The sequence below is a fragment of the Hemiscyllium ocellatum genome, chromosome 48 (assembly GCF_020745735.1).
Source record: "Hemiscyllium ocellatum isolate sHemOce1 chromosome 48, sHemOce1.pat.X.cur, whole genome shotgun sequence".
In the NCBI taxonomy this organism is placed as follows: Eukaryota; Metazoa; Chordata; class Chondrichthyes; order Orectolobiformes; family Hemiscylliidae; genus Hemiscyllium; species Hemiscyllium ocellatum.
The window spans coordinates 10,363,942-10,390,266 of NC_083448.1; the positions used below are offsets into that span (position 1 = coordinate 10,363,942).

Below are 26,325 nucleotides of genomic sequence, written 5' to 3' on the forward strand. Positions count from 1 at the left end.
CAGACCATAAAGCTACTACAGATCTTGAGTTATCAGGATTCTAGGGAGAACACTTCTGCCTGCTAGTCTTTCATTCCACACTTAAATTCATCTCCACATGAAAATGAAACCAAAACCTGTTCTTAGTTGTTGATATCCAGTACTTTATAACTGAAAAAAATCCCACAAATGATCATATTTTTTCACCCTGTTGCCACCCTTTCTCTTCAAATGGATTCTTTGTGGTGATCTGCTTTAGACCTATCAGCCCTCTGCTCAACATTGCTGTGTTCCCTGGAGGTAGGCAACTTGAATGACCATCTAATCATCTAAGGAGAGGTGTCAGCAGATTACCATTCAGTGTCACCTCCCAATGGCATTCAAACCATAGTTAGGAGCTCATCGAGTAATAACGTGTCTATATGCCCACATCAGATGCCACTGTGGTACTCCACAGAAACTTCAGCAACACACAGAAACTAAAAGCATATGTGTCTGTAGATTTTCCCCACCCCCTCTCTTGCATTCCTCAAAGAAATTTCTTGTCACCACGTGATCCACATATGTTACACTTACTGGAACAGTAATTCAGAAGTCCAGACGACAAGTCCAGAACAATGTTAATAATCTGACCACGGTGTATTAAAAAAAGGAATTGAAATCTTGTGCAAGTTATGAAGTAAAAAGTGAAGCCTTCAGACATACTTAAAACCCAGCATGTTCAGAGAAAGGAGCCTGCTGATGTATATATCTAATTCCTCATCTACATTCCTTACACTCAACTGCCCTCTGAAGTTGATGAGTGAGGTATCAACTGGCTAAAATAGCAGACAGACCAGCTTTCCAGGGCAGCGGGGGAATGGACATCAAATCTTGGCTTTGCCAGTGATGCTCAAATCCCAAATGTTAAAAGAGACCAATGAAAGTCAGCTCAGTCCAATGTGCAGATTGCAGGAAAAAAAATGGAATCCTAATTCTTGTGAGGAGAAGGAGTTGTGTTTCAGAGTGCGTCAAAATCAGTACTAATTCAGCAACCCCGAACAGACCAGGGCAACCAAAACAAAAAAAAACAAGCAAGTCTCCATCAGTCAGAAGGTTTTGAGTGACTTTTGGGATGTGAACTCTGTGGCGTTGATTGTGAGATAGTGTGTGCACGCCCTGTAAGAAGAAAGGCAGCTTTGCTCACAAGATGTTTGAGAATTGCTAGAACAGGTAGTTTCCAACTGTGAACAACACTTGGACTTAAGCCAAGGTTCAGGGAGTTTATCCTATTATGATTTAGTTTCACTTGTTAAGAATGCTGGCAGACATTGAAATCAATCTTGTTTGCATCTCCTATATTTCAACATGGTCCGTTCAAGTGAGTCATCCCTGAAAAAAAGTGCTCACCTGACACTTATTAATTCTTTTCATTTCAACTTGCAGTTTCATAAAGGCACAGGGAAAATTTCTTTGCTGCTGCTAGGAATGTCAGTTATAAAATTAATTCTTCAGTGTTCATTTATGCTAGATATGTACTTGCCAGCAGATATCTGATTTTTAATTGTGATTGTAGCTAAAACAAACAGATTTGGAACAGATTAAGTACTGAGCACCATTCATAATCAAAGCAGAACAGGAGGCTGGCCCATTGAAACAGCAGTGCCCCTGTAATATCAGTGACCCAAGCTTTTGTGAAAAATATTCCCCCAAAAACTCCAGAAACAGATTGTGCTGTTTGCTTAGTGAATACATTTAGTGATGCCTCCCTTTCTTGTGCTGAAAGTTATGCCTTTTTGGTTTAAGTGTGCTGATTTGTGTTAGTCTGTTGTCACTAAGGGTCCGAATGCCTCTGGCACCTTGTCCACTTTCACCTGTTGGATCTCAAAGAAATCAATGGGGGTCAGCTACCTGAGCAAAAGAGAAGTCACCACCATTCTTGGTCCCTGACCTCATCTAATAGATACCGAGAACAAAATTTCCAAAAGGGGTCGAGGTCAGTGATTAGGATTGGTATCATCAACCATTTCATTCCTCCTGGCATGGCTATAGAGGAGATAAGCTAATACAAGGTCACACCCACGATCAAAGGGCTATACTGTACTGAGCCTATAATACCCAAAGCACCTGTGCTTGGATACAAGCATTTTTCTTCTAACAGTAATTTGTCAGAAAACTATGACGGCCTCTCCATGTTCAGCACTTCAAAGCTGAAATCCTGAACAGCAAGCAGAGAGAAAAAAAAGAGAGAGGATACACCAAAGAGCTTTGATCACATGAGATTTCACTTTCCTACGTAGGATGTGCTTGCAAACTGATTGTGATTGTGAGTACTTCCACAGGACTATAATTATCTATTGCAGTGGTTGAGTTGGTGTTTGAATAAGAGAAGCTTTTGGTTACTTACAAAACATGTTCCATTGAACAGCCTTTTGTTACACATCAAAAATATTTCTCTCCAGTTCTGAGGCAGTCAAATACAATTGGTGCTTTGATAGCAAGCATGTTGTGGGATGTGTAAAAACGTAGCTACAGGAATTTTATCTCCTGACCTAACATTATTTTAGAAAGCTCACATGGTCTCTGGATGTAAAACAATGAAACTAGTAGGTCTGTTAAACTCCAATCGTGTATAAACTGTATTAGGTTTCAAATATCAAACCAATAGACAATAGGTGCAGGAGTAGGCCATTCAGCCCTTCGAGCCTGCATCGCCATTCAATATGATCATGGCTGATCATTCCTAATTAGTATCCTCTTCCTGCCTTATCTCCATAACCCTTGATTCCACTATCTTTGAGAGCTCTATTCAACTCTTTCTTAAATGAATCCAGAGACTGGGCCTCCACTGCCCTCTGGGGCAGAGCATTCCACACAGCCACCACTCTCTGGGTGAAGAAGTTTCTCCTCATCTCTGTCCTAAATGGTCTATTTTTAAGCTGTGTGCTCTGGTTCGGCACTCACCCATCAGCGGAAACATGTTTCCTGCCTCCAGAGTGTCCAATCCTTTCATAATCTTATATGTCTCAATCAGATCCCCTCTCAGTCTTCTAAACTCAAGGGTATACAAGCCCAGTCGCTCCAGTCTTTCAGTGTAAGGTAATCCCGCCATTCCAGGAATTGACCTCATGAACCTACGCTGCACTCCCTCAATAGTCAGAATGCCTTTCCTCAAATTTGGAGACCAGAATTGCACACAGTACTCCAGGTGTGGCCTCACCAGGGCCCTGTACAGCTACAGAAGCACCTCTTTGCTTCTATATTCAATTCCTCTTGTTATGAAGGCCAGCATGCTATTAGCCTTCTTCACTACCTGCTGTACCTGCATGCTTACCTTCATTGACTGGTGTACAAGAACACTCAGATCTCTCTGTACTGCCCCTTTACCTAAATTGATTCCATTGAGGTAGTAATCTGCCTTCCTGTTCTTGCCACCAAAGTGGATAACCATACATTTATCCACATTAAACTGCATCTGCCATGCATCTGACCACTCACCCAACTTGTCCAGGTTACCCTGTAATCTCCTAACATCCTCATCACATTTCACCCTGCCACCCAGCTTAGTTTCATCAGCAAATTTGCTAATGTTATTACTAATACCATCTTCTATATCATTAACATATATTGTAAAAAGATGCGGTCCCAGCACGGATCCCTGCGGTACCCCACTGGTCACTGCCTGCCATTCCAAAATGGAGCCGTTTATCACTACCCTTTGTTTCCTATCAGCCAACCAATTTTCAATCCAATCTTGTACTTTGCCCCCAATACCATGCACCCTAATTTTACTCACTCATCTCCTGTATGGGACTTTATCAAAAGCTTTCTGAAAGTCTAGGTACACTACATCTACTGGATCTCCCTCGTCCATCTTCAGAGTTACATCCTCAAAAAATTTCAGAAGATCAGTCAAGCATGATTTCCCCTTCATAAATCCGTGCTGCCTCTGACCTATCCTGTTACTACTATCCAGATGTGCCGTAATTTCATCCTTTATAATAGACTCCAGCATCTTTCCCACCACGGAGGTCAGACTAACTGGTCTATAATTTCCTGCTTTCTCTCTCCCACCTTTCTTAAAAAGTGATATAACATTAGCCACCCTTCAATCCTCAGGAACCGACCCCGAATCTATCAAACTCTGGAAAATAATCACCAACGCATCCACGATTTCCCGAGCCACCTCCTTCAGTACCCTGGGATGTAGACCATCAGGCCCTGGGGATTTATCAACCTTCAGACCTAACAGTCTCTCCAACACCAATTCCTGGCAAATATAAATTCCCTTCAGTTCAGGTCCTTCAGCCACTGTTACCTCAGGGAGATTGCTTGTGTCTTCCCCCGTAAACACAGATCTGAAGTACACATTTAATTCTTCTGCCATTTCTTTGTTTCCCGTAATATATTCCCCTGTTTCTGTCTTCAAGGGCCCAATTTTAGTCCTAACCATTTTTTTGCCTTGCACATACTTAAAAAAGCTTTTACTATCCTCCTTTATACTATTGGCCTGTTTACCTTCGTACCTGATTTTTCCTCTGCGTATTTCCTTCTTAGTAATCCTCTGTTGCTCTTTAAAAGCTTCCCAGTCCTCAGTTTTCCCACTTATCTTTGCTGTGTTATACTTTTTCTCTTTTAACTTTATATGTTTCTTAACTTCCCTCATCAGCCACGGCTGCCCATGCCTCCTCCTGGGATCTTTCTTCCTTTTTGGAATGAACTGATCCTGCAACTTCTGCATTATACACAGAAATATCTGCCATTGTTTCTCCACGGTCATCCCTGCTAAGGTATTGCACCATTGAACTTTGGCCACTCCTCCCACATAGCTCCATCGTTCCCTTTATTCAACAGAAGTACTGTCACTTCCGACTGTACCCTCTCCCTCTCAAATTGCAAATTGAAGCTTAATGTATTATTGTCACTATTTCCCAATGGCTCCTTCACTTCGAGGTCTCTGACCAATTCTGGTTCGTTGCACAATACCAGATCCAGAATTGCTTACTCCCTGGTCGGCTCCAGCACCAGCTGCTCTAAGAATCCATCTCTGAGGCACTCCACAAAGTCTCTTTCTTGAGGTCCAATACCATCCTGATTCTCCCAGTCTACCTGCATGTTGAAATCCCCCATAACAACTGTAGTAACATCTTTGCGACAGGCCAATTTCAGCTCCTGATTCATCTTACATCCGACATCCAGACTACTGTTTGGGGGCCTGTAGATGACTCCCAAGGGGGTCTTTTTACCCTTAGTATTTCGCAGCTCTATCCACACTGACTCTACATCCCCTGACTCTCGGACCCCCTGCGCAAGGGACTGAATATCCTCCCTTACCAACAAGGCCACCCCACCCCCTCTGCCCGTCAGTCTGTCCTTACGATAGCATGTGTAGCCTTGAATATTCATTTCCCAGGCCCTGTCCACTTGAAGCCACGTCTCAGTTATCCCCACAATATGGTATCTGCCAATTTCCAAAAGAACCAGAGAGAAGATTTACTGATGAGATGATATTCTGGCTTTGAAAATCAGTGGCAGATAAACTAAGACACTGAAATACAGTCACTCTCATAGTATTGGAAAGATGTCAGCCAATTTGCTAACAGAATTCCTCAACAAGCAGCAATAAGATAACTGGCTGTGTACCTTGCCTTTTACAGAGTTCACCTTTAAGGAGTGTTCACCGTGTCGTTCATGAGAAGTTAGTTGTGCCAACAGAACCTCTGGACTGAGTTGCTGCAACTCATTGTCAACAGTTCATTCTCAGTGAGTAAACGTTACTTGAAGGGTCAATGAGTTATACACATCAACAATATGCCACGTTCAATCGTGAGTGTGTGTGCTTGCGAGCACGTCTGTGTATGGACACACCAGTGTATCAATGTTTGCGACTGTGTGTTTGTGATATAGTGTCTGTGACTATTTCACTGTAAATTTGCCATTAACATAAAAGGCAGTGCTAAATCTATCTTGGTGACCTGTGTTACATTGCTCCCAGTTTTCTTTGCTGCTGCCAGTTTTAAATATCGTGCCATTTCCTATTGCCTATTTTGCAACACTACTTAAGGTGAATTTCTATCATGTAAGCTGATGTGGATTTTGTTGTCATGTCTTATCAAGCCAATAGCTGTATCCACAGTCACCAGCTCAAATTAGTAATAAGCAGTTCAGAAAGACACTAAGGACTTCGGGAAATGTTCCATAGCGTCAGAAGTGGATGGCAGGTGAGATGGAGGAAGGCATAGCAACACAAGAAACAACTTATAAAACTCTGGACCCCAATGTATTTTTCAATAACAGACACTCAGATCCACTTGGAAGTGACGATTACAAATCTACATGTTGAAAATACTACAGTTCACTGTTGGGCAAGATGGGAGAATGCAGTAATAATCCAATTTCACAAGTCTCAACACACTGACTATACTCAGCCCAGAACCTCGCACAAAGAGTTCTCTAATCAGAAAGTCTGACATGGAGTTGACAAAGCCCCAGTGTGACTCTGTTCATTTTTGTTTTTATGTGGGTGCCACTGGCAGGCCAGCATTTATTGCTCATGCCTAGCTGCCCTTGAACTGCGAGCCATCTTGGAGGGCAGTTGAGAATTCGCCACGCTGCCTTGTGTCTGGAGTTGCATGAAGACCAGACCAGGTGAGGATGACATATTTCATTTCCTAAAGGATATTAGTGAACCAGCAACAATCGGCAAAGGAGTCACAGTCACTGTTAGACTCTCAGATCCAGATTCTTAATTCTAGTATTTTTTTAAAAATTGAAAATCACCACTACCTGCCATGATAGGACTTGAACCCAGATCTCTGGGACAAGCTGAGTTTCTGCATTAATAATTCAGCAATAATACCACTCGGCCAACACCTCCCCCCGGTATCAAACTGGGAGTAAGTTCAAATAGGAATGAATCAAAAGACTTATATTTAAAATGCACCTCACAAGACATTGGCTTTTACAGCCAATAAAATATTTCTTGAAGTATGTCGTTGTTGTAATGTAAGAAATGTGGCAGCCAGAATGTGATACAGAAAGATCCTAAAAGCAGCTAATGTGTTCAGAAAATTAAATAATCTGTTTTGTTGAACATGACACTATGGATAACTGTTTTGATCTTAATCATAATACCATGGAATTCCTGACATGTCTTACGAGTGTAGACAATTTAGGATCTTCAGTTTAAGATCTCATCCAAAAGTCAGCAGTGCCAGCACTCCTTTCGTGTCAACTAGACTTTTGTATTCAAGTCTCAGCAGTGAGGATTAAATCCAAATATTTCTGATTGAAAAGCAACAGAGCTAGCTGTACAGTGAACATAGAGAAGATAAAAATCTGATTCCGGCTTTCTTATGGACCGTCACCCCAGAAAATGAAAGATTCCAATGGTACACTGATCAGCACAATTTGAAACTCATCTTGTATACTCCTCTATATGTTTATCACTCACCCTTTTCCCAACTGAGATTGGGGCTGAACAGTGACATTTCACAGTCAGATGCAGCACTCGCGAGAACGGTCAGTGAATTGTCACCACTCATCCTCCTATTCGTACAAACTGCACCAAGAATCCTAATTTATAAACCTCTCTCCAAAACTAAATCGTCTTTGGAACCAATGTGTTACCGACCAAAGATTAATTTACCAGAGGTAGAGTGCTTGCACTGAAAGCGCAACATCTTCTTGCTATCTTAAAGTATTCCACAGCCAGTGCAGTAACTGTTGCTGTAAGATATTGCCAGCACTGAATTGGTACAGAGAAAGATCCCACCTCAAGAAAACAAAGTAAGCGATTGGCTTCAGTGTTTTGTTATCCATATTTTTTTTAAATGGTAATTTAAAATGTAAAGTTGAATATTATGATTAAACCTCACCATGCTTATTTAGGTATCACATCACAGCTCCATCATCTCTGCCACTGAAGACAATTGGACAATCTCAATGACAATTGCCCAGAATACTATGGCTTGGACAGATAACGTGATTCCTTTATTCAAATTCAGCTACAATTCTCAAACCTTCTATTTAACAGTTTGAGTCTACCACTTATCTTCTAACTCGCACCAAGTACCTTTCACCCTTCACCCGGCACTCACCTTCATTTGAACATGCTTATCCTTGTTTTCGAATCCACCGAGGGCTCACCCCTCCTTTACCCCGTGATCTCCTCCAGTCCTGCAACCCTACAATAGCCATGCTCCTCTAAATTTTGGCCTGACTTTAACTGTTGCACTTTAAACCAACCTCTTTGACTAGGTTCCTCAGTATCTCCTTCATATGGTTTGGTGTCCAGGTTGTGTGTGAACTTCCTCAGAACGTTTAACTTATTCAAGCTGCTCTACAAATACGAGTTGCTGTAGCATGATGGAATCACCATGATGGCTGCAACTGTTCATGTGAAACTACAGCTGCCACAGTTTCTCAGGTTAACCAGGAATGAAACAATAAACTGGGTTTTGCCAGCAGCACCTGTATTCCGAACACCATTAAAAATATCTTGTATCTTTTCCAAGGGTGTGCACATTGAAATCTAAGATCAGGTTGTTGCCCAATAGCTCAGAAATTGTTAACTAGCTGGAGTCGTGTCATCAATGCAATCAAACAAACTCACGTTAATGGGAAATACTTTCAGATTCAATCACACAATACATGTAATGAAATTCCTTCTGGTCCAGTGCCAGTGTTTGTTTTCCACTGTTCATTTACTGATCAGAAACAGAAATTGACCACATCCAGATTCTGAAGTGACCAGATATGGCCAACACCTAGACAGGTCTGCAACTTAATTTCACTTGGACACAATCCTGCGTCTTCAGTGTTGGCTTGGGGATATGTTACTGAATGCCTCATTATTTATCGTGGTTTGCAGTATTGTTTGACAATTGGTTTTGTTTATCCAAAATGAAGGGAGAAGTGTAATGTTCTCACCTTGCACTGTGTAGTCGGCTGCCTTCATACAATAACTCTCTGCATACAAGTTATTTTCCTCTGTCTGAGTACATTGAAAATTTGGAGCACTTTGATCGCCATAACTGTTTACTGGTGTGGACTAAACCTTTGTTCCTATGAAAAGAAAATAGTTTGGTCCTTCTAAATGAAGGTTTCTCCTATTCACAGACAGCTGGTAAGCAGTAGCAGACATGGCATTTTGTCAAACAATTCCAGAATCTGAACTTTGAAGGAAAGCCTGTCTGGTTGAGATTTCTCAATCCTTTCTCAGTTTGAATTCTTGCCCATGGATGCTCTTTCCCTGGAAACTTTTCCACCTAAAGTATTTCTCAAGCTCCCTTCAGAAAAGGATTGGGTGCAACATTCAACATCTCGCCAAACAATTATTTTAAAAACTGATGACACTATTTTATGGCATTTATACTCTCTGCTTTCATTTGTAATGCCCAGACACTTGCATGTCTTTTTAACAGCCCTCTAAAGTTCACAAAGATTTGTGGATGTACACTCACAAATATTTTGGTTCCTGCATCCCCCCACTTCCAAAGTGCACAATTAGCTGAATATTGCCTGTCCTCATGAATTACTTCACACTTCCCAATGTTGAATTTCAACAGCCATTTCATCATTCTGTCCATGTTGTCCTCTTTATTTTCTGTACGCTGAGTATCCTATTCGTAAAACATTAACTGTGCCGACTGTATCCAAATTACGCTTTCATTGTCATTCTTGGGGTACATGACTGCATATTTCCCTCCAATTATTAAAACAATTATTAAAGATAACGCTTTGCTTTCTGCCACTTCAGCAATTTTATACCATTCATATAATTTATAACAGTCATCTGTTATCCCATCGTGTTTAACTTGGCAACAAGTCTCTTTTAATGAAACAATAACAATTCCTTTTCAAAGTTTATTCCGACAAGAACACCACCACCCACATCAACCTTCTCCACTAACTTGTTGAAGACCTCAATCAAGTTAGTTGGACATGACTCTCTTCTCACAATTGAATACTACCTTTCATTTATTACACCATAATTTTTCAAATGCCAAATCATTTTCTCCCTATTTCCTCAAAACATTTTCACAACTCACATCAGGCTGAGTGGCCGAGAATTGCAGGTTTCACACCTCTCTCAAAAAGGAACAGGGAAGTGAAATTTGCAATCCTCCAGTCATGCAGCGCTGCTCCAATTTGAAAGCTGAATTGGTTTGTCATGACCACAACGTCCAAAATTACCACCCTTGCTTCAGCAAATAAATAAAAAAAAAGACAATCATCCTAACTGACCACAGAATTGTTCCAGTACATGGGATGGCCATTCAGCCCAGGGTGTTTGTACTGGTTCGCTTAATTAGCACGATAACTTAGTGCCACACTCCTGCCATTCCCCCTTAAGTTTGTACATTACTCATATTGAAATTATATTATCTATTGCCCCCTTGAAGTCTTCAAATGAACTTGCTCCTGCCGCACTTCCACACAAGTGTATTCTGGATGCTAATGGCTCACTGAGTGAAAAAGTTTTCTTTTTCAACAGGATGTGCTTCTTTCATGAATAACTTCAGACATTTCCCTCTTGTTCTCAAATTTTCCATTTATCCACTACCCATCTTTTTTCCTGTTATTAGTAGCATCCTCTTGTTTGAAGATACTATTGCTCATTTAACAACACAGCCTGTCCTTTGCTTCCGCTAAAAGGTGCTTATAGTTCCCATTCTTCCCGACATTTCCTTTAACTACACATTTTAATAATTACATGTTTATGAAAAGGCTTCAGTGTTCCTTTATTTGGCACCCACCTATTCTATTTGGCCTCTCTATTTTCTTTAGTTTCCATATTCTTCATTGCGACTGAGCTACCTAATTATCATTTCCATTTCTGGATTTCGTTGTAATCAGTACACCCTCATACATCGAGGGAATTCTAACTTTGGATGCACTTCCTTTCTCCCTTTGTGGGAATGTATCTCTGCAAAGGCCTCCCTGTGTTGATTTACCTGTCAAGACATTGGGCCAGGTTCCTTCTCCATTGACTGAAATTCATCCTCATCCAGTTCAGTGTGTTCACATTTCAATTTTCCCTGTCCTTGCCCATAGTTGTGCAAAATGGACTGATGTTGTGATTGCTCCCCAGCAATTTTCCATTGAAAGAGATTTCATCCTCTGGTATGCCCCTTTCTCTTCTGGGCTGGGAACACACTGATCAAAAAAAAATGTTCCTGCCCAAATTTTAGGAACTCCTCCCCATAATTGCATCAATATTTTAGTGGTCTGCAGCTTACAGCTAACCATGTTAGACCACCTGTCTTGTTCATCAATTTGAACCAATATGATTCTGACTTTGAACTGTCAAGTACATACCCCATTCTCATGCTATCTAATGGATTTTATGAACACTTTTTTCGCTCTTTTCATTTCTATTTTATCTGAATATATTGTAACAAGGAATATTAAGCAACTTTTCATCCTCTTGTTAGAGCCATCTCTTCAAAACTGTTTTTTTTATGTTGTATTGTATTATTATTCCATGTGGCTACTTGCACATGTATCACATGAACCTCATATACTCTGCACTTAGACAAAAGCATTCTCAATTTAGTCTGCAGTTTTGCTGCTTTCTCTATCTTCCTCACTTCTAAGGTTTCTCGTTTTGACTTGACATCCATGTTGAAAAAAAAGTTATCCAGAGTCTTGACTTAAATTGGACAAAACCCATCGAGTACAGGATTTGGGTGGTCATGTTGCAGCTGTACAGGACATTGGTTAGGCCACTGTTGGAATAGTGTGTGCAATCTGGTCTCCTTCCTATCAGGACGATGTTGTGAAACTTGAAAGGGTTCAGAAAGGATTTGCAAGGATGTTGCCAGGTTTGGAGGATTTGAGCTGAAGGGAGTGGTTGAGTAGTCTGGGGCTGTTTTCCCTGGAGCATGGAGGCTGAGGGGTGACCTCATGGAGGATTATAAAATCATGAGGGGCATGGATAGGATAAATAGACAAAGTCTTTACCCTGGGGTGAGGGAGTCCAAGACTCGAGGGCTTAGGTTTCGGGTGAGAGGGGAAAGATATAAGAGGGACCAAAGGGGCAACTTTTTCACGCAGAGGGTGGTACGTGTATGGAATGAGCTGCCAGAACAGGAAGGGTCACTGGACTTGAAACTTCATCTCTGATTTCTCTTCACAGATGCTGCCTGACCTGTTGAGCTTTTCCAGCAATTTCTGTTTTTGTTTTTGACTTAGAGCATCAACAGTTCTTTTGGTTTTCCCTTCAGAACATATTCTTCCATGTTTGAGAAGGGTTACTGGACCCACAACGTACACTCTGCATTCTCTCCACAGATGCTACCAAATGTGCTCAGTTTTCCCAGCAATTTCTGTTTCTGATTTCCAGCACCCACAGTTCTTTGGTTCTTTCTCTTAAGTCAAGTTGTTGTTAGGGAAGGTGTAATCTTCAGGAGGATGGGCGGGTGGAGGTGAAGTGAAATGATGAAAAAAAAAGGTAAGATCCATTGTGGCACTGATACTGATATTACTGTGAGATAAAGATAACCTTAAAAAATGTCAGATGAGCTGCAACTGTGTCTACTAACATTTCAGTGGCAAACGAAAGACTTGTCAGACAAGGCTCTAACCACACAAACTTGGCTTCTGTTCGAATCTTGTTATTGATTTCTGCACAGCTTAATTTAAATGAGGTGGTAGCGGTGGAGACCTTTCTGGTGTGACAATCCCCGATCTTTCCAGACAATTTAAATTTAGAAATGGGTCATGTTTCTTACCCAGTACTGGACTTGTCTGGACCACTTATGACTAAGTCTGAGGAGTTACTTCTGAATATTCATGTATTTTTGGGACTTTTCAGCTCAATCAAAAACACACACTGTAAACACAGACAAATTTCTGAACAAAAATGTCAAAACTGAAGCTGCCAAGAAAATAACAAATCGCAAGTGGACAAAATAAGAGGTTTTACTGTTAGAATTTGTCCAAACCAAGAGAAGCAATATCAAGGTTAATATTTCTGATCAATGGTTTTTCATCAAAATGGTTGAGATGAAAATTCACAGACCTGAAACATGATCTTTCTTTTGCTCCACACAAGCCAGAAAACCTGATGAGCTTTGTAACTTTACTTTCAGATTTCCAGCATCTGCAGTATTTTGCTTTTGTATGAGGGACACAAGTTCCAGGCAAAAGGAGAGTTAATCCTTTTTTGTATCTTGCCTTGGTCAAGTGCAGGGTTACAGATGTTTCCCCCTCTTCTCAAGGGTATGCTTATTTCAAGCAGCAGAAAATCAAACCTGTGTGACACTGTCTGCATCACGATTTGGAGATGCCTGTGTTGGACTGGGGTGTACAAAGTTAAAAATCACACAACACCAGGTTATAGTCCAACAGGTTTAATTGGAAGCACACTAGCTTTTGGAGCGCCGCTCCTTCATCAGGTGGTTGTGGAGGACACAATCCTAACACACAGAATTAATAGCAAAAATTTACAGTATGATGTAACTGAAATTATACATTGAAAAATTGATTGTCTGTTAAGTCTTTCATCTGTTTGAATACCATGATAGTTTCACTTCTTTTATGTGTAAATCACCTTTTTTAAAAAAGGTGCTTTCTCAGGTTAGCTATTAACAATGGGTGATAGCTAGACAATATGTTGAAGGTAAAAGAGAAAATGTTGGAAAATCTCAGTGTCTGGCAGCATCTGTAAGGAGAGAAAAGAGCTGATGTTTCGAGTCGAACTGACCCTTTATCAAAGCTAATAAAAGGGAGAAATAGGGGAGGTATTTATACTTGGCTGAGAGAAGGTGAGTCATGGCTCCAGAAGCAAAGGTGGCAATAAAGGGGTAATAATGACAGTGCATAGAGAGATTATAGGGAGATTAGGAGCTGTGAATGACCAAGGCTGAAGCCAGTGCTATATGACAAAATATGTGGGGGATGGGGGGGGGGAAATGGGTGAAGCAGAGGCAAAATGGAAAATGGGGGACAAGGTTAGCAAAGGGGGAAGAGGAGAGGAAAAAAGGTGACGAGAGAGTGGAGAGCGAGAGAAATAAGAGGTACAGAACAGTGGAAAAAAATATATTTAAAAAAAGATAATTTTATTTCATTTATGGAGCAGAATGAAAACAGAGGGGGCGAGATGGGATAATCATCTGAAGTTGTCGAATTCAATGTTGAGACCGGCAGGTTGTAACGTGCCTAGTCGGAAGATGAGATGCTGTTCCTACAGTTTGCGTTGAGCTTCACTGGACCTTTGCAGCAGGCCAAGGACAGACATGTGGGCATGGGAGCAGGGTTGTGTCTTGAAGTGGCAAGCCACGGGAAAGGTCCGGGACTGTCATTATCACCCCTTTATTGCTACCTTTACTTCTGGAGCCATGACTCACTTTCTCTTTCCCTTTGATTGCCCTGGAATATACAAAGTTAAACGATGATTCACCTGAGGTTTTGGCAGTCTCAGAAGACAATATGACCTTCACATCAGTGCCAGGTCTCTCAGAAAAGAAATTCGAAATTAATTCTTCATGCAAATACTGCAAGTGTGAAAACATCCCACAAAATCCACCTAATGCTTGCTACATGAGTTCAAGATACAGATCAACCATGATTTCACTGGATGGTAGAACGAGCTTGGGGAAGCTGAATAGCCAACTCAGGTCCCAGTCATCAAAAGAGGAACTGATCCTTGTCTCAATCATTTCTCATAGGAAAACTCCAAAATGCTGGCATGCATTAGGGTTTCATCTGATCCTTCCCCTCACTCTGTGTTTCAGTTTTAAATGAGTCTGATGAATAATGAAGGAGCAAAAGGTATTTTGTTATTGTTCTCTCCAAGGTATGGGAGTAGGTGGGAACTTATAAAACATTACAGCGCAGTACAGGCCATTCGACCTTCGATATGACACTTGGAGGAGACGGTCAGGTAAAGAAGCCGAGGCCAATGTAAATCATGTTTTCAAAATTCTGACACTCTGGATGTACTGCAGTCCTCTCAATAAAAGGGTTTAGCCCAAAAATAATGTAACAAAAAAACAAACCTGCGGGTTGTCCATGTACCACAATAGCGCATTGTCCGAAGTGTCCAATATAAAATACCGCCTCAGGAATTTCCCAGTGCCTTCGATTTCTTCAATGTCTAGGAACCCACAAACACGACTGTGTCGATCCACATATGGCATTTCTATTCTCATTAATCATCACACTGAGGAAGAAACAATACCAGATGGTAAATGTCAATCATTGACTATCATTCAGATCAATTAAAACAATGATTTATATGAACAACAATGCTGTTAAAACAAAATAAACCATACCATTTGACAAACGGTTCTTTCCAATGGTGCATCATAACCAAGTTTTAAATGTTTCATATGAAAGAAGCTAACATGAAGTGGACACAGTTGAAAGTTATTAGAAATATTATGGTTTTGAGGTTTGCTTTGTTGAATACTTTTTGCTAATGACTTAGTTATGACGAACAACAACACTACTCAGTTCTGTCCTTTCAATTTCTTTCCATTTAACACTCCGATACCCTGTGACTACTGCCCAATGTTACAGTTACTCTCTCAACACATTTTCACTCTGTGATCACAATAGGCTTCATTGAGCCAAACTGAACAGCCCAACAATGGATCAGAAAGCAGATGGATGAACTTGTAAATTCATGTGTTCTGCTAATGGTAGCATGCATGCCACCAATCTCCCCACACCTCTCCTCCAGCATCATAACAACAAGGAAAGTGACTTATCCACCCATGCCCTTACTGAGCAGCCCTAGAGGTTTTGTCGTGTGGGCTTCTGGCCAGTTAAAATGAAGCAGCTGGAGGTTGAGGGAGGAGTTGCTCCTTGTTGTGACTGAAGGTTGATAAGTCCCCAGGGCCTGATGGTCTACATGCCAGGGTACTGAAGGAGGTGGCTCGAGAAATCGTGGATGCATTGGTGATTATTTTTCAGAGTTCGATAGATTCGGGATCAGTTCTTGCGGATTGGAGGGTGGCTAATGTTATACCACTTTTTAAGAAAGGTGGGAGAGAGAAAGCAGGAAATTATAGACCAGTTAGTCTGACCTCAGTGGTGGGAAAGATGCTGGACTCTATTATAAAGGATGAAATTACGACACATCTGGATAGTAGTAACAGGATAGGTCAGAGGCAGCACGGATTTATGAAGGGGAAATCATGCTTGACTAATCTTCTGGATTTTTTTGAAGATGTAACTCTGAAGATGGACGAGGGAGATCCAATAGATGTAATGTAACTGGACTTTCAGAAAGCTTTTGATAAATTCCCACATAGGAGGTTAGTGAGCAAAATTAGGGTGCATGGTATTGGGGGCAAAGTACAAGATTGGATTGAAAGTTGGTTGGCTGACAGGGAACAAAGAGTAGTGATAAACGGCTCCATTTCGGAATGGCAGGCAGTGACCAGTGGGGTACCACAGGGATCAGTGCTGGGACCGCAGCTTTTTACAATATATGTTAATGATATAGAAGATGGTATTAGTAATAACATTAGCAAATTTGCTGATGATACTAAGCTGGGTGGCAGGGTGAAATGTGATGAGGATGTTAGGAGATTACAGGGTGACCTGGACAAGTTAGATGAGTGGTCAGATGCAGTTTAATGTGGATAAACGTATGGTTATCCACTTTGGTGGCAAGAGCAGGAAGGCAGATTACTACCTAACTGGAATCAATTTAGGTAAAGGGGCAGTACAGAGAGATCTGGGTGTTCTTGTACACCAGTCAATGAAGGTAAGCATGCAAGTACAGCAGGTAGTGAAGAAGGCTAATAGCATGCTGGCCTTCATAACAAGAGGGATTGAGTATAGAAGCAAAGAGGTTCTTCTGCAGCTGTACAGGGCCCTGGTGAGACCACATCTGGAGTACTGTGTGCAGTTCTGGTCTCCAAATTTGAGGAAAGACATTCTGACTATTGAGGGAGTGCAGCGTAGGTTCATGAGGTCAATTCCTGGAATGGCGGGATTACCTTACACTGAAAGACTGGAGCGACTGGGCTTGTATACCCTTGAGTTTAGAAGACTGAGAGGGGATATGATTGAGACATAGAAGATTATGAAAAGATTGGACACTCTGGAGGCAGGAAACATGTTGGGTGAGTGCCGAACCAGAGGACACAGCTTAAAAATACGGGGTAGACCATTTAGGACAGAGATGAGGAGAAACTTCTTCACCCAGAGAGTGGTGGCTGTGTGGAATGCTCCGCCCCAGAGGGCAGTGGAGGCCCAGTCTCTGGATTCATTTAAGAAAGAGTTGGTTAGGGCTCTCAAGGATAGTGGAATCAAGGGTTATGGAGATAAGGCAGGAACAGGATACTGATTAAGGATGATCAGCCATGATCATATTGAATGGTGGTGCAGGCTCGAAGGGCAGAATGGCCTATTCCTGCACCTATTATCTATTATCTTAGATAAGCAGCTTGAGCTAAGTCCGTCACTAAAACAATGGACTAACTTCCTGCAATTTGACCTTTGGTAAAGACTTTAAATGGAGAAAGTGAGGACTGCAGATGCTGGAGATCAGAGCTGAAAATGTGTTGCTGGAAAAGCGCAGCAGGTCAGGCAGCATCCAAGGAGCAGGAGTCTCGATGTTTCAGGCATGAGTCCTTCTTCAGGAAGGGCTTTCCTGAAGAAGGCTCATGCCCGAAACGTCAAGTCTCCTGCTCCTTGGATGCTGCCTGACCTGCTGCGCCTTTCCAGCAACACATTTTCAGTAAAGACTTTAAATGCTAATTAAGGTATGTACCTATCTCAAGAAATAAAGATTGGTACATCCACAAAAAGTTTTTTAAAAAGGTCTTTTATTTACCTTGTCAGTGAAAATCATAAACTTGTTCAGCGTCAGGAAAATCTTGTTATCCAAACTCAAAACAAAAACAGAAATTGCTGGAAAATCTCAGCAAGTCTGACAGCATCTTTGGAGAAAAATCAGAGATTTACCACTTCAGGTCCAGTGAGCCTTCTTCAGACCTGCTGAGATTTTCCAGCAATTTCTGTTTAAGATTTCCAGCATCCACACTTCTTTCAGTTTTTAATCCAAACTCATCCACATTTTAACTCTGTACATTTGTATGAGTTTGGAATGAGTTAAAACTGGTACAATGAGTCACAGTCTCCTATCGCGATCTGCCCAGTGTTTTATGCAAAGTGGCCAAACCAAGTTATCTTTACGATATATCAGCTGGCTGGCTACTCAGACTTTTCACACTTTAGGTTTGGAATTCAGATCAATGAGAATGAAAGCATCTTATCATTAACCTTGATGACTTGGATTTGGGAGGAGGATGAGGTTCGCAAAGAATGGGCTGTTCTTGAATGGGCTTTATTCGAAGTATAGTTGTGTGGTAAGGATGGGATCAGACTGAAGTGTGCACAGTTAGCTATCTGAAGCAGTGCTGCTTGAGTGAGTTACCTGTGACTGGATAAAACACCCAGAGGAGAAAACAAAACTGACAAAAACCACACAACAGAAAAGGAAGCTATTCAGCCTATTGTATTTGCATCAACTCTTTAAAAGATTCATCAAATTAGTCCCACATCCTTGCTCTTCCCTATAGCCTTGCAACTTGTTTATTTTTCGAGAGAAGGTAGAAATGTGACTGTAAACTGTTTAGCTTGCAAGGCAGCATCAAGCCAACGCACTTTCTGTTTCCACTCCATATCTGGGCCAGACCAAACAAGCTTACTGTTTGGACCACAGCAGCTGTGCTGACTTCATCCAATCAGTGTCGAAAGTGCCTTGCTGCGAAACAAACGTTCCCCTAGTAACCATCATGCCACCTAACAAACAAATTTCAAAGGGCTCTGTATTTCCCAGCCAGAGCAACAGCACACAACCAATTTCCATTTTTGATTTTGCCATCCTTCCAATGAGGATAGCCTCATTGCATTGCTGCAACTTCAATGTGAACCTATTTATTTTAAATGGGTGAAATAATGTTGATTGGGAAACTTGTACCGGTGTCTTTACTATGATAAATGCACTCACCAAACCGTATCATGTTAATTTGTGGGGTGTCATTAATTCAATTAGTTAATTGATTAATGTAATGTTGCATTGAACAGTAATTTGTTCAATGCAGTCCATTTGGCCAAAATGTGATCAACAGTATTCCAGTCTATGTCCTTGACTTCGAAATTGTTGGTTTGTTGGAAGAAGCAAGTATTTACATTCATAAAACAGTTTATTACATTTTAGTAGCTTCACTAGCTGCATTACTCTGAAGTAGGATAACTAGTGTCGTATAAGCAAACGCCACAGCCAATACATGCCCAAGGTTTCAAACAGAGCAAATGAGATAAACGGTTGCTCAATGTGTGTTCTTAAACTAACATCATCACAAGAAAAAAGGACATGAGGACAACACTCTGCACTTCTCAGGATTAATGCTAAGGGATCACTTTTGTGCTAACAAGGCTGTGATTTAATGTCTGATATGAATACCAAAACCTCCAACTGTGCAGAACTCCCTCAGCACTGTGCTGAAGAGTCAGCAAGATGATAGGCTCACATGTGCAATGGAGCTTGAACCTCTAGCTGCACAGCTATTTAAATGGGCAGTGACATCTTGGATTTTCTAAGGTTTTCACCAAGTTACTTCCATCATCCAATGAAATTAAAACCAATAAGACTAAGATTGGGTTGCCACTATGAAAAGTTCATTCGCTCCATCCGTTAATGGTGACTCCTAAAGATTTTATTAGTCTGACAGTTCACAGCCTTAGATTTTTTTTTATAAAATGTCCTCATCCCAGAAGATGGTGAAGTGAACTTGAAGCAAACCTAGCTTTTCTTCAGGATGTTGTGGCTGTACAGAACATTGGTTGGGCCACTGTTGGAATATTGCGTGCAATTCTGGTCTCCTTCCTATCGGAAAAGAAACTTGAAAGGGTTCAGAAAAGATTTACAATGATGTTGCCAGGATTGGAGGATTTGAGCTCGAAGGAGAGGCTGAACAGGCTGGGGCTGTTTTCCCTGGAGTGCTGGAGGCTGTGGGGTGACCTTATAGAGGTTTAAAAATTATGAGGGGCATGGATAGGGTAAATAGGCAAAGTCTTTTTCCTGGGATTGAGGAGTCCAGAACTAGAGGGCAGAGGTTTAGGGTGAGAGGGGAAAGATATAATAGAGACCCAAGGGGCAACATTTTCACACAGACGGTGGTACGTGTATGGAATGAGCTGCCAGAGGAAATGGTGGAGGCTGGTACAATTACAACATTTAAAAGGCATCTGGATGGGTATATGAATAGGAAGGGTTTGGAGGTATATGGGCTGGGTGCTGGCAGGTGGGACTAGATTGGGTTGGGATATCTGGTCAGCATGGACGGGTTGGACCGAAGGGTCTGCTTCCGTGCTGTACATCTCTATAACTCTATCTAACAAGTATCCTCAAGAGAGGTTCCTGTGCAACAGCACATGAAACCAGTTGTGAAGGATTCTCACACCTGCAAGTTTCAGCTCAAGTTTTGCAACCTCCAATTTATTTAGCTGTTGTTGAAAAAGAGTCAATGGCCATAGATCAGCTCTTTCTATTATAAACACGTTGCACATCTCTGGAATGCATGGTTTCATTTGTTTAGCTGCTCACTTGGTTGTGATGATTTGGGAGCTGACAAAACAGCTAATGTCAGTCAAATCTTAGCTGGACACTGCAGCTTCCCATACCATCACAAGCAGACTCATAAAAAAAGAGACACTAATTTTAAAGACAGTATTTCATTGCACTTGTGGTCAATTGTAATGGCAGCAGAAAATCAGCCAGCGACCAGAATGTTGAAACGTGTGGGGATTATACACTTTATTTTGCATTATTCCCATCATGCATGACAGGTAATGAGTGAGGGAGTGGATTGGCGATCTAGCCAAAGGTTATAATTACCTTCACATTACATCCCAGACGCAATGTGAAGGTAATTATAACCCTTGGCTAGATTGCCAATCCACTCCCTCACTCATCATCTGTTATACATGATGGGAATAATGCAAAATAAAGTGTATAGTCCCTGAGTGAATTACACTGACAACATCCAAAATGGACCACATCACTCTTCACAAAGTGTACACTCCTATGTCAAGGAAATGCTAAATAAATCAAAGCCACATGGTGAAGGATATATAAAAAAAGAGACAGTTATACAGTCAAAAAGTCATAGAATCGTACTTTGGTCCAACAAGTCCACAGTCCCAAATCAAACTAGTCCCACTACCTGTGTTTGGCCCATATCCTGACAAACCTTTCCCATTCATGCACTTCTCCAAATGTCTTTTAAATGTTGTAATTATACCTGCATCCACCAGTTCCCAGTTACTTGCCTTGAGAGCAGATTTACTCACAGGATACAGCCATGCAGATCTCTGCCTCCCAACTATACACCCAATGTCCAAGCTGACCTTCTTTATACATGATCCTAGTCGTTAATCAAACAAACAATGTCAAAACTTCTTGAAAATAAAACAGACATTCTATTTTACAGGGAATATGTGTCATCAAAATAATGTTAAATGTGCACTAAAATCTGAGATGGTTTGGGTGCTATCTCAGAGGAGTATATTCCACTAAGGATTGCTTTTAGAACCATTAAATGTCTGACGCAAGTCATAATTTATCATATCAAGCACTTGCTGTTTTTAGCTGACTTCTTTCAATATTTTTATCTGGGCATCCTCTTTTTTAAACATTCATTTCCCTTCAATTTACTCCATTTCCCTTGTCAAACTGACAGCAGATGCTCTATTATAAGAGAACCTAGAGTTCCCTGTCCCACCCATCTGCAGAATTAAGTGCATCCCCTCCACAAGTATTTTTATTTTAATGGCAAGTTGAGAGAACATGGATTTTCTCTCCCCGCAGCATCGCTGGAGTTCACAAATTAAACCAACCTACGAACTTTGCCTGAGCTTTTGCTGGAGCACAGCAGTTCAGACCATGCCTAGTTTGTCAAATGTCTGTCTTGTACCATTCCGATCAAAACAACTTGGGAATTGGGCCTTTGCTTTTCAAGTCTGGATGGTAATTTGAGTTTCTTGTTGTTATCTTTAAAGAGGAAATTGACAAATACTTGAAAAGGAAGAAACAAAGGTATGGGCAAATTGGGCAACTTGATCAAAGAACCAGCTCCTATAGGATGGGCCAAATGGTTTCTCTAAGTCCTGTCTGATTTATTGAATCAATGTAGAGTCATTATCAGCATTTCTGAAATATGGCAGCCAATTAGTACTGCCATAAACTTCAAGAGGATTCCTGTTTATCTTAGAATTGATGCCATGGGATGGGATCATCACGTAGAAACCAGGTCTCAGTTGAAGTGTTCAAAGCAAGCAGCTTGGACAGTGTAGCACTATCTGCTAGGACCTTTGTGCCCTACTGTCTTAAAAATTGCCAATGGTGAAGCTGTACTGACTGTGACTCCTACTTGTACATTCTCTGCTTGAAGTGATCAAGCAGCTGGACATTGCATGAGACCAGTGAGGAACTGGTTAAATAAGACTCTCCCAATACCAAACCCACCAAATGTCCCAATCCACATAATGATGGTCATTCCAACAGAACACACACATTCCAACAGAACACACACACACACACACAATCACCTCCGCCCACTGGCCTTGGTTTCAGCAATCACTCTGCTGAAATGTTTTATACATCAATAAACAATAATGTAACAATAATTATACTGTCATGATTAAAAAAGCTGAAATTTGTCAGCCAGGTGATTGATTGAACCCAAAGTGAAGTGGCTGCAGCTGGTTCTGGGCTAATCTTACATACAGCCCGTCATCAAAGGATTCACTTAAATCAGTCCTTGTCAATATTTATGCTTCACTGATCTAACTGGGCGGCACACTGTCACAGTGGTCAGCACTGCTGCCTCACAGTGCCAGAGACCCAGGTTCAATTCCTGCCTCAGGCGACTGACTGTGTCGAGTTAGCACATTCTCCCCCCGTGCCTGCGTGGGTTTCCTCCGGGTGCTCCGGTTTCCTCCCACAGTCCAAAGAGGTGTAGGTCAGGTAAATTGGCTATGCTAAACTGCCTGTAGTGTTAGATGTAGGGGTATGGGTGGGTTGCACTTCAGCGGGTCAGTGTGGACTTGTTGGGCTGAAGGGCCTGTTTCCACAGTAAGTAATCTAAAAAAAAATTATGGAATAGCAGTGTGTCCAACTGACTCAGCATTTATTGTTCATTGCTTGTGACATTGAAAAGGTAGTAGTGACCTGCCCTCTTGAACCGTTGCAGTCCAATTGCTGAAGACACAGACTCACAATGTCATTAGGGAGGTAATTTCTGGATTTTGACCCAAACATTATCCAAGGTACTTTCTGCAGTGCATCCAGTCGACGGTAAATACTGCTGCGACCAAGCATCTGAAGTGGAGAGAGTGAATTGGTTTCAATGTCCTGCCAATCAAGTGGGGTACTTTTTCCTGGATGATGTCAAGCTTCTCAAGTGATATTTGGAGCTGCACTCATCAGCTAAGTGGCATATATACACTATCACACTCCTGACTGGTGACTTGTAGATGGTGTAAAAAGTGAGGTCTGCAGATGCTGGAGATCAGAGCTGAAAATGTGTTGCTGGTTAAAGCACAGCAGGTCAGGCAGCATCCAAGGAACAGGAAATTCGACGTTTCGGGCCAGAGCCCAGATTAGGGGAATCAGCAAAGGAGTTCCTATCCTTTGGCTACAAGAGTAAATCACAGTATTTACTGTATATGCTAGTCCAGTACTGTTTGTAGTCATTGGTTATCCCAAGATGCTGATGAGACAGGGATAATAATGTCTTTGAATATCAGGGGTAGATTGTTCCATTCTCCATTGCTGGTGGTGGTCGCGGCACTTGTGATTGTGAACTTCACTTGCCAGTGTCAGTCCTAATCTGGATATTATCCAGCCCTTGCATCCTCGCTTCCTTTCTAACTTCACCTTCAATGCACTCATACGATTCACCTCCAGTATTTAACATGATTACAAAATTAGGAGGGGCATGGAAAGGATAAATGGACAAAGTCTTTTCCCTGGGTTGGGGGGGGTGGGGGGGGAAGTCCAGAACTAGAGGGCATAGGTTTAGGGTGAGAGGGGAAAGATATAAAACAGACCTAAGGGACAACTTTTTCACACAATGGGTGCTATGGGTATGGAATGAGCTGCCAGAGGAAGTGGTGGAGGCTGGTACAACTGCAACATTTAAAAGGGTGGCACGGTGTCTCAGTGGTTAGCACTGTTGCCTCACAATGCAAGGGATCTAATTAAAAAAAGGCATCTGGATGGGGATATGAATAGGAAGGGTTTGGAGGGATGTTGTCAGATGGGACTAGATTGGGTTGGGATATCTGGTCGGCAAGGACGGGATGGACCAAAGGGTCTGTTTCCATGCTGTACATCTGTATGATTCTATGATGGTGGAATTCACATTCTTCAGGGATCAAGTTCCTTTTCAACTCGTAGTTTGATTTCTTGAGGTTTGTCTCCAGTTTGCTCTTCCCCTCAAGTGGTCACATACTCCCTCGCTGTTTGATCTGCTGTCATTTTAACCGGACCTCTACTCAGTCAGCCATCAGACTTGTCTTTTCCACAGCAGAGAGAGGAATGGGAAATATAAACTGTCAGAGCTCACAACATCAGCCTCATATTCTCAGCTTCTTAGACAGCAATCAATCCTTGCAAACTTTATATTCAAAGCACATGTAACAACCCAACGCAGTTTGTTCTCTAACAGGATGAGTTTCAGGACCTACTTCATGCCCCAGCAGGGATTCAGGCTGACAAACCATGCATCAGATGCCTATGGCAGCCGGTGTTTCTCATGCCCCTTAAAAATTAATAGAATCAGAGTTGCACAGCATGGAAACAGACCCTTCGGTCCAGCTAATACATGCTGATAGATATCCAAAATTAATCTTGTCCTATTTTAGATCTTCCCTTCCTTTCACACCTTAGTTTACCAGAATTTCTGTCACAAAATATCTGTTCAATGCCTCTATCATTTTCTTTCTCCCCCTAAATTCCCCATTCTCACCCCCAAGCTGATCAGCATTCATTTATTACTCTTTACCTTTTGAAAGTGCAGGGCCACATCTGTCTACAATAGACATGCTCCATCATTGCTGTGACCCAGTGAAGGTCCTTGGGCATCTTAGCTGATAGAAACACCGACAGGTAGAGGTGACAAAAACGAACAGAGCATCAGTTTTGAGGCCAGGATTAGCAGGGACCTAAAAAAATGTTAGTTTCAGCCTGGCCAGCACAAGTCCACAGAGGAGATTAGCCAAAGCTGTACCTGTCCAAATAACTCTCTGAAAAAGACCAAAGAGATGACTTTTCTCCACTTTGTAAACTTTATAAACGTTCCTTTCCACTGCGAGCTCTACTCATTCTATCTGCTGCCAACATTTTGGATTGTTCAGTCATGTCTTTTCTCTAGTCACCAGGTGCCTGATAACATGAGAAATCTGCTGTTTCTTTTGTCAAAAAGGAGACTCTATTGTTGAGGAGATACCACATGATTACTGCGGTTTAAAAATGCCCAAAGCGAACCAGCAACCTTCATTAGGATTCACAAGCTTCCAGCATGTGACGCCACAGTGTGATAATTTAATTCACTTGCTGAATGAATTTACAAGCTTGCTCTGCCAATTGGTTTTCCGACTGACTTCCAAACCTTTTCCATTAAGTGGACCTTTTTTGGACTGGTATTGTCACGTCTCCCTGTGCAGGCTCTATTATCCAAACAATGGCAACAGCTCCTAACTCCTCCAATAACTTGTCCAGCTGTCCGACAGGTTGTTTACCATGGAGAGAACCACAAACAATACATCCACACTCTTCAGATACAGTCAATTCCATCAGAGGCAAGAGTCCTGGACAAATTTCCCCCTATTCAACCTCGGGTGCATGGGCGATTTCTCTGGCAGGATGGCTCACTGTGAGCTAAACATTCTGGCTTTGAATGTGCTTGACCCATCATTTCCTCAGCTCTTGATGCCTTACTGCAGCTCATAATGCACAGATGGGCACCCCATCTCAGCTGACAAGCTAACCGAGGAAAGGGTCTCTTCAGCTTTGTCTGATGTTGACAAGGGACTGTACCCCTCAAATTGCGTCAAATCCAAAAGGGACAGATGATCCCAGTAAGAAAACAACAAAGACTCCGAATGCAGCCAACAGTAGTTTGTGTAGCACACTCAGTGGTATTGTCATTCCTGTGACCAAGTGAACTTTCAAAAAAGTTCGGAAAAGATTGTGATCTTAACAGTCGAATAATTATCTAGGGAATGCGGTTACCAAAATTCAGCTACTTCCAGTAGTAGCAAATGACCCTAGACAGGAGAAATGGAATTAAAGAGAAAAAAAACTCTTGGCAGGACCCAATAATCCTGCCTCAA

The 26,325-nt window shown here is 41.7% G+C and overlaps 1 protein-coding gene across 1 annotated transcript in view; it reads right to left on the minus strand.

Annotated features, from left to right (window-relative positions):
- LOC132837065 (pleckstrin homology domain-containing family A member 2-like) overlaps positions 1–26,325 on the minus strand; it is a 109,986-nt gene that overhangs the window by 72,943 nt on the left and 10,718 nt on the right. Inside the window, exon 2 of the mRNA XM_060856748.1 lies at positions 14,964–15,127. Within this exon, the coding sequence (XP_060712731.1) occupies positions 14,964–15,116 (153 nt within the window). The 5' untranslated portion in view covers positions 15,117–15,127. The remainder of the gene's footprint in view (positions 1–14,963; positions 15,128–26,325) is intronic.